At 37.6% G+C, this 12,998-nt stretch overlaps 2 protein-coding genes across 2 annotated transcripts in view; both read left to right on the top strand.

Moving 5' to 3' along the window:
* The window catches only part of LOC131261487 (protein N-terminal asparagine amidohydrolase), a 92,770-nt gene that overhangs the window by 39,216 nt on the left and 40,556 nt on the right, over nucleotides 1–12,998 (top strand). The gene's annotated exons all lie outside the window — the stretch shown is intronic.
* LOC131264693 (pickpocket protein 28-like) lies at nucleotides 271–2,446 on the top strand. The gene is made up of 6 exons (XM_058266966.1): nucleotides 271–395; nucleotides 468–725; nucleotides 800–1,133; nucleotides 1,315–1,623; nucleotides 2,092–2,102; nucleotides 2,176–2,446. Exons 1-6 carry the CDS (start codon nucleotides 271–273, stop codon nucleotides 2,444–2,446), a joined length of 1,308 nt encoding a protein of 435 aa, XP_058122949.1.

Here is a 12,998-nt window from a genome sequence, read left to right as displayed (position 1 = left end):
CCAGACCAATGAACACATGTACATCTTTAAATCACATATGAAGTCATGGTTCTATATATGCAAATTTTATGCAACAATTAAGTAGAGCCGCCCATGGCCTCTAGTGTATCAAAATAAAAAAAATGCGCAACAACTCACTGCTGACTCACATTACGGTCACGCAATGTCAGCAGACTGGTACGCATTTGAGTCCATCCGAGGACAGTGGAATCATACAGCGTTTTCAGTCTTTGCCCAGCATTCAAGCAGTAAGTACATAGATTTGCAACAATGCAGTCTGCAGCAAAGAAGTCAAAAAATGCCCTTAAAGTGGAAGTGTTTCGCGAGTACTGTGCCGGAAGCTCCATCCACGGCGTACGTTACTTTGACCGGACGGAACGAACATCTTGCGAAAGGTGCATGTGAAGGTTCTGCAAGACGTTTATGAGTAAAACTAACCTCGGTGTCTCGTGTCTTGTCTCGTCAAGGTTCTGGTGGATCATTGTGTTTCTTCTGTCGATGGCCGGTTGTGGAACGATGATTTTCAAGACCTACATCAAATGGAACCAGGCTCCAATTATAGTTTCCTTTTCTGAGAAAACTACGCCTGTTTGGGAAATACAGTTTCCAGCCGTCACCATCTGCCCGGAAACCAAGGTGCAGGCAGCCAAGCTAAATTTAACCGCAGAAATTAATGCATTGTATGATAACAGTGATAATTGGAATATTACTCACAATGCCGACACGTGAGTTTTATAGCTTTCCTTCATGTTATCTCCGAAGTTTTGCGCCAAAGTTTATTTGGTTCCGTTTTCCACAGTGTGGGTAAGCTCAAGGCTGTCGCGCAGGTGTGTAATGCGATGTTTCAAGACACAAATTACGACCTATCCTATTTGAATGGAACCGATGAAAAGAACGTGGTGAACATGCTGAGGAATCTATCGCTCGATCGTGACAGAGTTATCCCATCATGTCGCTTCAACGATGTCCCACGATCGTGCAAACGATATATGAAGGAGACGGTCACCGAAAATGGTCTCTGCTACTCGTTCAACATGTTGCCCGAGGAAGAAATATTTCATAAGAATGCCTTACACAACGAGCATACGTACATGGAGGATTGGTACGATAACACCGATGACGACGAGGAAGCTGTCAGATATCCTTTTCATGCTACTGGAGCAGGATTGCAGGCAGGATTGACGGTTTACCTTTTTTCAGATAAAAGGAATATTGAATATTTGTGTACGGTAGGTGCATGAGTAGCTTTGTACGTAAGTTTGGCTATGAGACGTCATTACAGATATTACGGTTACGCCATTATCTACCGTTTAGGGATTGACGCAAGGCTATAAACTTATGCTGCATGAATCCAGCGAGTATCCACAAGTTTCCAAACGTCACATTCGCATTCCATTGGGTCACGAGATGTCCATTGCCATGAAGCCACAGATGATGACCACGTCAAAGTCCGCCGCCGATTACCATTGGAGCAAACGACAATGTTTCTTCGACAACGAGCGCCGCCTCAAATTTTTCCAGATCTACAACCAGGAAAACTGTGAGCTAGAATGTCTGGCGAACATAACACTGGCCGTGTGTGGTTGTGTTCGATTCTCAATGCCACGGGCACCAGACGTAGATGTATGTTCCCTTGAGATGTGGTTCTGTATGCATCAAGCACGGCTGTTTTTCAGGGAAAGTTTCAATTATTCCGATGCTCCCCTTCAACACGGAACGTACGATGGAGGAAATGTGGCTACGGGGTGCAACTGCCTTCCAGCTTGCAGCTCAATACAGTATGACGTGGAAGTCACGCAGTCCACGATGGATTTGATAAAATACTTGGAAGCCAATCGCATTTATGACAAAGAAGCTGAAAGGTACCACATTTCGATTTCCTGCACTGCATTTCTGTCTTCCGTTCTTTCCTTGCAGCACATGCACTTCCATCCTGAAAGGGTTTCCTTCTCTTTTATTGCCCACGCCTCATTCATGTTCTGATCCACTATGTCAAATCTAGCTCCATTCTAGCCGACTTCATTCTGCCTACGTCAATGTAGTTAAATTTTATACCTGTGTTAATCTTAAGCTGTATTTGCATTGCCCTAGAGGCAAGCAATGTGATATATAAATAAGCAATATCGGATATGTTCTAAACAACTAATCGAATATTCTAACATCGCCCGATTATAGCTACACCGTCTCAAAGTTGGAAATTTACTTCAAAGAATCGCACTTCATCACATCGCGACGGTCGGAGCTGTACGGAATGGTCGACTTTCTAGCAAACTGTGGAGGTCTACTAGGTCTCTTTATGGGCGTTAGCATTCTCAGTCTGCTGGAAATATGCTACTACATTACGATTCGCCCGTTTTCCCTGAAGAAAAAGCGAAACCAAGGTTACGGTTCCGAGGAAAGGAACGAAAACAACAAACTTCTATCTGTTATTACAAAGCTTGACTAGGAAAAATTTATTCAGAAGCTAATTCAATCAAATTTTCTAATATAAAATTAAATTAGTGAATTTTTCCCAGGGTATGTTTGGCCCGGAAATGCAAGAAGAGAAGAAGATTTGTATTGATATTGGGAAATATTGGTATTAACACTAGAATCCAAATTGGGGTCATTTTGATCCCAACGCAGTTTTCGTTAATAACTCGAAAGCGGCTGAATATTTTTACAAAAACAAAATAAGGCTTTTCTTAAAATCCTAAGCTATATCTAAAACAAAAATTTCAGATTTGAAAAAACCAACTTGACTATACCTAGAATGCTTTTTAGGGGTAATTTTGACCCCTACTTGTAAAACGCTATAACTTCACTATTTTTGAAAAAAAAATCAAATCTGTAAACTGTTACTTTTTTGTTTATTTGTTGACTATCTTTTAACGTTTTTGGTTTTTCGATGCATTTCTTCAATTCTGCTAGCTCGGTGTATAGCAAAAACGGTCGAAATTGCGTTTCTTCAGCTTTTATTCATTCAAAATCTATTATGCAAATCTAGAAAAAAAAGTGTGTGCTAGAAAGTTAGAATGTTGAGCAACATTTCAAAAATGAAATCATATTTTTGCCATTACAAATGACTCCACAAATTGACCTCAAAGATTAAAAATAATGCCAATTCCCATAGTAACGCATCGCGCATAACGCTTCGAAACGCTCGCGTACGGAATAACGGAACAAAGTGCAGAACGGAAACTACCGTGGAAGCACCATACTTGGCGCGGGTCCAAACTTGGCGCACTTTCCAATATTTTCTTCGATATTAGTCTATTTCTAAATCATTTCAGCCTAAAATATGCAGTCAAATATTTGTTTATGTTTGTACAATACATCCGCATCAAAACATGTTATTGGTTTTAAGTTATTGAATGTATATATAATTAAATGAAAAATTCCATCTCACAAGTGCGCCATTTTTTACCCGCGTTAGCAACGCTGCTAAGGAGTGGGTTGAACTGTTTCCAATAATTAATACGCAAAGGAAAAATTATTAGGGATTTTATTTATCAGAAACTGTTAAAAGTAAGTATTTTCAATGAATCATGGTTAGATTCGTCGCTTTTTGAGATTTTTATGCTAATTTTGAAGCGAACAATTTTGCGCCAAGTTTGGCTCACAGTGTTCCTAATTATTCACCTTGGAGAATATGACTGTTTGCGCTGCTAGATATTTTTGAATCGTAGAAGGCTTTGATGAATCAGATTTTAAAAGTTAGCGATGAGATAGTTTTATTTCCACGAGAGAAGCCAAAGTCCGCTGCAAAAAAAGCTAAATTGTTTTTTGAATTTCTGTTGAAACGTGTTTCTATTGTTTTAGGTTGACTTTTGAATATAGCAGTTGAATTCAATGAACTACATCCATTTTGTTTTAAGTGCGCCAAGTTAGGAACACATCGCGCCAAGTAAGGAACATTGCAAAAACCATGCGCCAAGTTAGGAACATAATGTGCCACACAAAGAGTTTCTGAAACTTGAAGAAATAACAATTTCTCACTTATTTTTCTTATATTCTATGGTAGTTAGGCTAGCACTGTGCAGAAAATGGTATGATTTGACCGAACATTGATTTTGTTATTCAACTTTTTATGCAGAATTTCCTTAACTGCGCCAAATATGGTACCTATGCAAAATGTTAAAATCCACATCTTCAAGGGGAATTGGTGGCGTTATTTGTTAATTTAAAAATATGAAATTAGTTTTCAAAGGTGGCCTAATATATCAACATCACAGCACACACTTTTTTCCTGAATTTACATGATACATTTTGAAAGAATCAAAAGGGGTCCGCGACAGCCGAGTGGTAGCGCCCATTAGAAAATCGGCCCATGAGCGCCGGGGCTCACCACCTCGACGGCGTGGGTTCGAATCCCAACCGAGACCGGACCCTCCCCTGTACGAGAGGACTGACTATCCATGTACAACAGGGCATGACTAACAAGGTCGTTTACGCCAAGAAGAAGAAGATTTTGAAAGAATATAAAAGTTGAAAAGGATTGAAATTCGCCTCATCTCGATCTTTTTTGCTATACACCGAGCTAGCGGAATGGTGAAGAGGTACATCAAAGAATTAAAAGCGCCAAAAGTTAGTCAAATAAAATACTAAAACGTAACAGTTTACGGATTTGAAAAATCTTCAAACATTGTGAAGTTATAGCGTTTTCAGAATAGGGGTCGAAATGACCCCTAAAAAGCATTCGGGCAAGTTTCCAAAGCAATGTATTCTAGTGTTAATATGAAAGCATATTTCATTTTCAAAGAAGAAGATAATCTAAGTATCGAAAGGAGCAATTTAATTTATTTGTCGTTTGAAAGAAACAGAGTAGAAATAAAAGGGGAAGTAGAAGTTTACATTGAAATAAGCATTGTCAAAGCTCTATTTTTCTAAAAATGTAAAGAAAACGTTAAAATATTTCATTTAATTTTAGGACGAATGTTCGCAGCTAGATTTTTTAGTTAACTGGTGATATGCTTGTGATAATTAAATCGATGTCGCATAACGCTCTAAATGTGTGCTTACAGCTCAAGGAGTTTTTATTATGAGTCTTTTGTAACATTCGAAAAAGAAGCTTATTATTTCAGAAGCAGTAACATGCACATTATGCCTATTTCCTTGATTTATCGTTTTTCAAACACCAGTCGTAAACCATCTTTCGACTGGTAGATGATGGATCGCGGATCGACAGTGAACGGCTTATGATTGGGACCAGTTCTTACGCGATAGCTTAGGATCAGCTTCATTAGGGCCAGCTTCACTTGTGCCTGCGCGAATCTCATTCCCAGACACATTCGAGGTCCTTCTCCAAAGGATAAATAGACCGTGCCCCGGTGTTCTACCTTCCGGTCGGAGCTAAATCGGTCAAAATCGAACTTTTGCGGTTCAGGATGGTATTTTGGATCAATGGAGTACACTAATTGTATGAGCATCCTTGTACATTGCTAGGACAATCCTCTTACGAGTGTATGGCAAGAATAGGTATCAATATCGGTGTTCCCCCCGTGGACCGTGGAGATTTGCCCTTAGCAGTAGTATAGCATAATTGTGTCAGCCGTCCACGGTACATCCAAAATTAAGGAGCAATTTTCAAATAATTTATACAGCAAGGTGTCTCTAATTTTTTCCCGAATAGTGCTGACTCGTCCCAAACGACATTTCATCAAAAGCTAGAATAATTTAACTTTCTGCAATCCTTTTATATTCATCAGAGCATACTGTTTTGTTTAACACGTTTACTGCCATATCACGCAAAAGTGGGTGATAGTTCTAAAAAGTTCAAAAAAGTTTTTTATCCATAAATAAATGAAAATGCAACATAAAAATCATAGTAATATTTTATGTCAATTCTTTGAGAAGCTAAGTTTTTGCTTAGCCTTCAAAACCCGTTGGTTTAATAAATTTTATAAACAAATTATGGGTATAATTTTATTATTGCTTTTTCATTTATTTATGGGTCAAAAACTTTTTAGAACTGATTTCTGCTGTCACCCACTTTTGGGTGACATGGCAGTCAACGTGTTAATAAATGTTTTAAACAAATTTCATTAAAAAATATTGTTCTAAAAATGTGTGCTAAAAACGCTTGGCAGTCAACGTGTTAAATCGATTGAAAGAATAAGAAGTCAACTGACTTTATCCGGCGCGTAAGAAAGTAGTAGTGCTTCATACAAAAAACCAATCTTAATTTTTATCGGATTTGTTTACGATGTTTGGTTTGTTTTCTTGCCAAATATGAAGTATAAAATTGTTGGACAAGGTGTTTTTGTTATATGTTGAAAAAACAAATCAAAATTCAACAATAATAATGAAATTGTTCAAGAAAGTTCAAATATAAAATTTCAGATATGTTAAACTTTGCCTCTTTATAAGTATCTAGTAGTAGTATCTTTACAATTTAGAAAGTTCGGAGATTCGTGAAAGATCCATGAATGATTCATGAAAATTCATTCAGGTTTCGAAAGATTCATAAACGCTTGATATGAATGATTCATATCATTGAATCTCGTCAAAAGGTTCATAAAAAAACAATACTAGTTCCAACATCTTGCCAATTGCTTTAGGCCATATATGCTTCGTTTTAGCCTGCAAACGTAGCCTTCCTTTCCTTTCTCCACGAAACCATGTGGCTACTGTGGTACCACCAACAATTTACTGTGCTGTGCATTTGTGGTAGCACAGTAAAGTGTCGTACGGTCATACAACGTCTCTATTTATTCAGCGACTCCTTTTCAATTCAAAATGGTCAGTGTGAGCAAAATAAAAAATCACAAAAGGATGCAAAAGTATCCCAGAATTGAACAATACCAAATTGGTACACAGTTTCTAAGGAACAACAAGAGTAAGGTGCATAATTTTGCTTGCTATTATGCATGCTCGATAAGGACTGTAGCCCTTTACACTTCCATACGTGTAATGTATAATCCATAAGCAGTTCGAGCTAGTGTTTAAATTAGTCGTTATGTCATTAGTCGTTGAAAGCTAATCTATTCAAAAATCCTGCTTTTGAAATTTTGAAGGTTCTTGGCGTTTTTATTTCAAGAAAATTTGTTCCTATTTGTTTTTTTGCGCTTCAATCGTAGCCTTTTTCGTTTAGTAGCAGTTTTTAATACAAATAATAATGTTAAGATTATGAGATAACAATGTTCAAAATTCCAAAGGCTGGTCTATACACTTTTTTCGTATACTATGGTAGTTATGGAATTGGTACACCAAGGAACCAAAGAACGATTCATACAAATTATTGGTATAAAATTGTTTAATTTGCCATCTAGAGTTCATTTTTGATGAATTGGATGTATTTGTCAATCGTTTTCGTCAAAATAAATAGTCGTTATAATCAGTATAAACCAGTGATGTCAAACTCGTTCGACCTCGAGGGCCACATTTTCACCCAAAACAGGTTTGCGGGCTAAAACGTATAATTGATTGGATTGATGAAAATATGTCAGTGTGGTTTGATCTTAATAGACAATCATGTTTTACACTTTCACATTTTTTATATTATGTTACTTCTTTTAAAATTTACAATTTCGAGTACAAGCGAAGGTTCCTTGATCAACCGTTTTCAAAATTTTAACATATTAAAATCAAGTAGTGCCATTGTGCTTTTTGGTAAATATTTAGAAAAGTAAAGGTGCATTAGGGTAACGGTACCAATAGTGGTGCACTTAGTAATGTAATTAACAATATGATGTTATTTATCAATGTTAAGACCACAATATTTTGTATATTTGTACCAATCATGATCGAAACACGACTTTTCTTCTGGAAAACATCTGCTTTCACCGTAAAACATTAAAAATAGACGAAAAAAAGCGTATATCTCTTCCGAGTTGGTTGCTTCTATAATGGTGGAATGGTTCCTATAGTTGTGGTATCGTGTTCCTATAGTGCTGGTAGTACTTGGAAATGACTGAATATATTTTGACTGTGACTTATTTTTGAAGCAAATTTAAAACAGAATGGTCAAATTATTTAGGCCAATGCATTTTCTAGGTCACAGACCAATGGATTGGCCTCATAGACCTCTTATAAACCAATGCATTTTGCAGCGATTTATAGCCTTAAGGTAAATCATGGCATACTTGATAAATTCTTAAGAAATCCAGCATATTAGTACAACCTGTTTGGAAAATATTAATTTTGGAGCCTTAATTTATTACGAAATGGGAAGGTTTATCGTTTAAACACTTCGCAGAAGATCAAAGAACATTTCATAGAAGAACAAATATCTCCATTGTATTTCTTTCGTCGTAGAGCTGGAATTTTGTTCCACTACAACCACTATTGGTACTAGCACCACTATAGGAGCACTTACCCTATAACTACAGCCAACTTTTTGCTTAACAACTGTTATTTTATTTAGAATGCTCGTGTAGGGTAAGTGCACCCATAGTGGAGCTAGTACCAATAGTGGTTGTAGTAGAATAAAATCCTAGCTCTACGCAGATATATATACAATGGAGTTATTTGTTCTTCTATGAAATGTTCTTTGATCTTCTGCGGAGTGTTAAAAAGATGAACCATCTCATTCCGTAACATATAAGCTCCAAAATTCATAGTTTCTACACAGGTTGTACCAACATGCTGCATTCCTTAAGAATCTATAACGAATGTCATGATTTCCTTAAGGCTATAAATCACTACAAAATCATTAAAACCATATGATTTCGCCACGTACATACTCCAATATAATTGATTTATACGAACTTAGTTCATTTTAGCATAATTTTATTATATTTTCATACTTTTTACTATAGTGCCACCATAGGCACAAAAACCCAAGTTGTTCCTATAATAGCCATAGATTTTTATACAAGTATATTTTAGTTTTATTCCGGTTTTGGTCAATATAATCAGGTAAATTTAGTGATTTTATTCTGTTTCTACAAACTAAACAAAGCTGAACTGGAGAGAAGGCTCAGCAGAAGAAGCAGAGGAAAGAAAAAAGAAAGCGGGCGAAGGATACGCTATAAAGCATATACTATAGTTTTAGCTGCAATATTCAGAGCATTTTTTATGAATTAAAATTGGACATATTTCGGTAAAACAATACAGTCTTTTCAATGACAACGCATTGGTGAAGAAGTATTTTACCGTTCTGTTTGAAATATGCTTCAAAAATAAGTTATAATCAAAATATATTCAAGTTTTTCGTACTACCACCATTATAGGAACACGATACCACAACTATAGGAACCATACCACCATAATAGGAGCAACCGACTAGGAAGAAAAATACGCTTTTTTTCGTGTATTTTGTATGGTTTACGGTGAAAATAGATGTTTTTGAGAAGAAAAGTCATGTTTCGATCATAATTGATTCAAATATGTAGAATTTTGTGTTCTTAACACTCATAAATTACACCTATTTGGTATTTACAGTACTAAGTGCACCACTATTGGTATAGTTACCCTAGTTCATCACGTTTGTTTTCTATGAACGCTATTTATTCGCTTGTCTTGAAAAATCTGTGTAAAACTATTGCTCTTGTCAATATTGGCGTGATGTAGATTAAAGTTGTATGTCAATGGCTTATAGAAATTGGTTAAATTGACGTTTGTTCAGTTCTTTTGGAATTCGCAGTTCGTGAAACCATTCAAACAAAAAAATAGTATTCAAAAGAAAGCCAATACTCAAGGATCCAAACTTTCGATGTATTGTTTCAGAGCGGTCGCGGGCCGCATCCAATGTTCTTGCGAGCCGCATGTGGCAGGCGGGCCGTATGTTTGTGTATAAACGATATTTACTCTCCCAGGATAATTTCTAGTTCCTAGGTCTATAAAAATGGGCGATCGCTTATTTTAAACCATGGTTAAAATTCAACAAATCCTTATGCAATATAACCTATTATGGCGGAGCAAAAAACAGCTTTGACCCGACTTGTCTGTTGATTGTCTTTGCGTGTGTGGTGCCACTCTTTACTGTGCTGTGTGTGTTGGGTAGCACAGTAACACACGACCCAACACTAGGCTCCATACAGATTGGCGGTCTTCACATCCAAATGGCGAAGAAGATTTTGGTTAAATACCCATTTGCTTCCGATTGTTTTCTTCCTCATAGGTAACTTTATTAATTCCCAGGTGCTATTTTCAGCGTGAGATTTCAACTCATTCTGTATCGCTTGGTACCATTCGAATTCCGACGGACTAGACAAAGCTTCCTTAAAATTTCTTGGTACATCCATGTCAGCTTGTACATACTTGCTCGCTTCTAGTAACGGTTTAGGCGGCATAGCCTTGGCTGATCTTTCCGAACGACGAAAGTTTTTCACAAGCGGAGGGCTATTGATATGTTTGCCTTCTGAAGCTGAGTCATATTCTCCAGAGAAATTCAAATGTTGCTCTTCGAATTCCCGACAGCCATTCATGCTGATTGGATCATAACAATTATTATTCGAGACAACGATTTCTTTTGGGGCACCAAATTTTGAATGGTGTAAAACTTACCGCTGATGTTGGAAGAATATTCTACAGTAAATTTGCCGATGATATTGCCTCGCCCCAATATTTCTTGGTCAGCCCTGATTCAGAAAAATGCATAGGATTATTTTGGTTTACGAACTATTCTTTCTTCTTCTTCCTCTCGGCCATTTTTTTGTGGACTATAGCTGTCTGTTGTAGAAAGATTCCATTCTGCTCAAAAAACTCTTAAGGCGAGCGAAAGAGTATTATCCTCCATGATCTGCACAAATAACTTTTGGCGATCTGTTGAACTGGTTCTTCATCATTTGGACGTACCTACTCTTCTATCTTTTAGGTTGCTTCTGACTTTTGCGCCAACACACAGTAACAACTAAAATTGTAAAACATGTCCAATTCCATCTCTTTCACGAACTGCGAGTTCAAGTCCTCATCTGGTCGGCTTTCTAGAGCGGTGATCAACACGTCGTATGATATTTTTCAGCCATGTTAGAGGCTGGATAAAATAATGGCTACCCAAGGAGAACCGTGCTGCACTTTCCTATCAAAGGTGGACATGTCTACAAAAAAAAACCTTGCCAAGTGTATTTTTGCTAGGCTTTTTTTGACATTTACACCTACCAAAGGTGTATTTTTGGTAGGCATGTAGACCTCATTGCGTATTTGGCACAATCGCCGTACAAAACGTCATGTGCCTTCGATTGACAAAATTTGTTTTGTTTTTAATAAAATCGAACGCTTTTACGGGTTTTTGTGTCGGAATCGGAGTGAAGTTTATTGAATAATGTTTTAAAAAACATCATGAAACAAGGAAGGAAAAGGGCAGGAAAGGAAACAGGAAGAGACGACGACCCTATAGGATATCCTGAACCCAGCTCATACAAACTTCTGCGAATGGGTATACGTTTGTTGCCACGTATAGTCAGAAACATGTGTTATAAACGCACCGTCACGTTGTCAAAAGAATTCTTTTTTGAGGTGTACCGCATGTGTAAACAGTATTGTTTTTACACTTCTTTTCAGAATTCTGTTTACACCTAGATTGCGTAGGAAATCTGCTGCAAAAGAAGGGGTAAAAGAATTCTGAAAAGCAGAGCGGGCAGTTGTGAAGAGAATTCTTTTACACCAAAATAACACCAAAATTCCCGAGAGACGATTGGACAACTGCGTAATTCCGGCGAGATGTTCAGCCATGTTGCTATTTTCGGACAGTGGGTTTTGGATGATAGCGTCGATCGTTCGAGATGTTTCCGTAGAGCTTCCCACATTTTTCCCAACGTTGCGGAACGGAGTACGTGGCATGCTTGGTTGTCATCGATGGACCTTCAATGAGGAACGTGGATGGAAACAAATGAGAGCACGAGCCTTACCATTTATAACGATCTAGGTAGCATCATGGATATCCGGCTTCTCATTCTTCACGAAGTCGCTCAATCATTCCTTGGTCAGCAACAGCTCCAGTCGAAATCGCCAGGTTTCATAATTAAAATCATTCAAATTTTGAATCGAGATATTCTGGTCTATCATTGTCATGCTCCCGATTCTGGGTCAATAACCTGTTAGTTATACACTACACCAATAAAGTTAGTACATAGCAGGATAAAATAAAAACAAATGGCATTAGCCTTGTGAGAAACAATTATTTTATAAAAGTAAAAATGAATTATGGTTCTTGGCACTATCCTCTTCATTTTGATGTAATTTGGAACCGACACGAGATTAGGTTCCCGAGATATGCTCAAAATTGTGCCGTCGCACCTTAAACATCCACCAAAAAAAGTTAGTACACAGCACAATATTTCATCTTGTTTTGTATTGTAATTTGCTATTTCTTTGTTTTTTTTGTGGTTCTCTGTGGTTTTATGACATAAAATGTAAACGTGTCAATCAGTTCAACTGGTTGATAACAAATTTACTTCGTTTTTGAACCAAAATGATCAGGGGGTCCGCGATAGCTGTGCTGTAGTGCCAGTTAGAAAATCGGCCCATGAGCGCCGGGGCTTCACCACCTCGTTGGCGTGGGTTCGATTACCAACCGAGACCCGACCCACCCCAATACGAGAGGGCTGACTATCCACGTACACATAGGGTAAAAGTTTCGTAAGCCCTTAATACCCTTATTAGACGAGGAATATTTCTGTCCGTCGATTTTGAAAGATAGTGTCAAACGGCCATTGACTGCAATATTGCTGTCAGAAAATCGAGAATGAGAAGCCGGAACAATACGCTAAATTCAAACATACAAATGATCAATTAACTGGAAAACCCACTTTGTGGAACTTAAGCAAATTTGCGTTATTACACGAGCGGGGTTCATTTTTATGTCAAAAGCCTATTTTGGCAGTAAATCCTGGGCCAAGATGACAGTAAAAGCCCTCGTCTAATAAGGGTATAACAGGTAGGCATGACCAACAAGGTCGTTACGCCAAGAAGCGCGCGTTACGGACTACTAGATTGTTGAAGTTGTAACTAAACAGTTTCAAACTACAGTCGGACGACGATTATCCGGGGGCGGATTATTCGGGAGTCTTGCAACTAACAACCCGGGTTAAAATGTGTTCATCAATATCAGGTTGGTTCACAAATTTTTTTAGCAA

Source organism: Anopheles coustani, chromosome 3 (genome assembly GCF_943734705.1).
Source record: "Anopheles coustani chromosome 3, idAnoCousDA_361_x.2, whole genome shotgun sequence".
Lineage (NCBI taxonomy): Eukaryota > Metazoa > Arthropoda > Insecta > Diptera > Culicidae > Anopheles > Anopheles coustani.
Note: the sequence above shows the minus strand (reverse complement) of the source record. Positions and strands in the feature narration are given on the sequence as shown.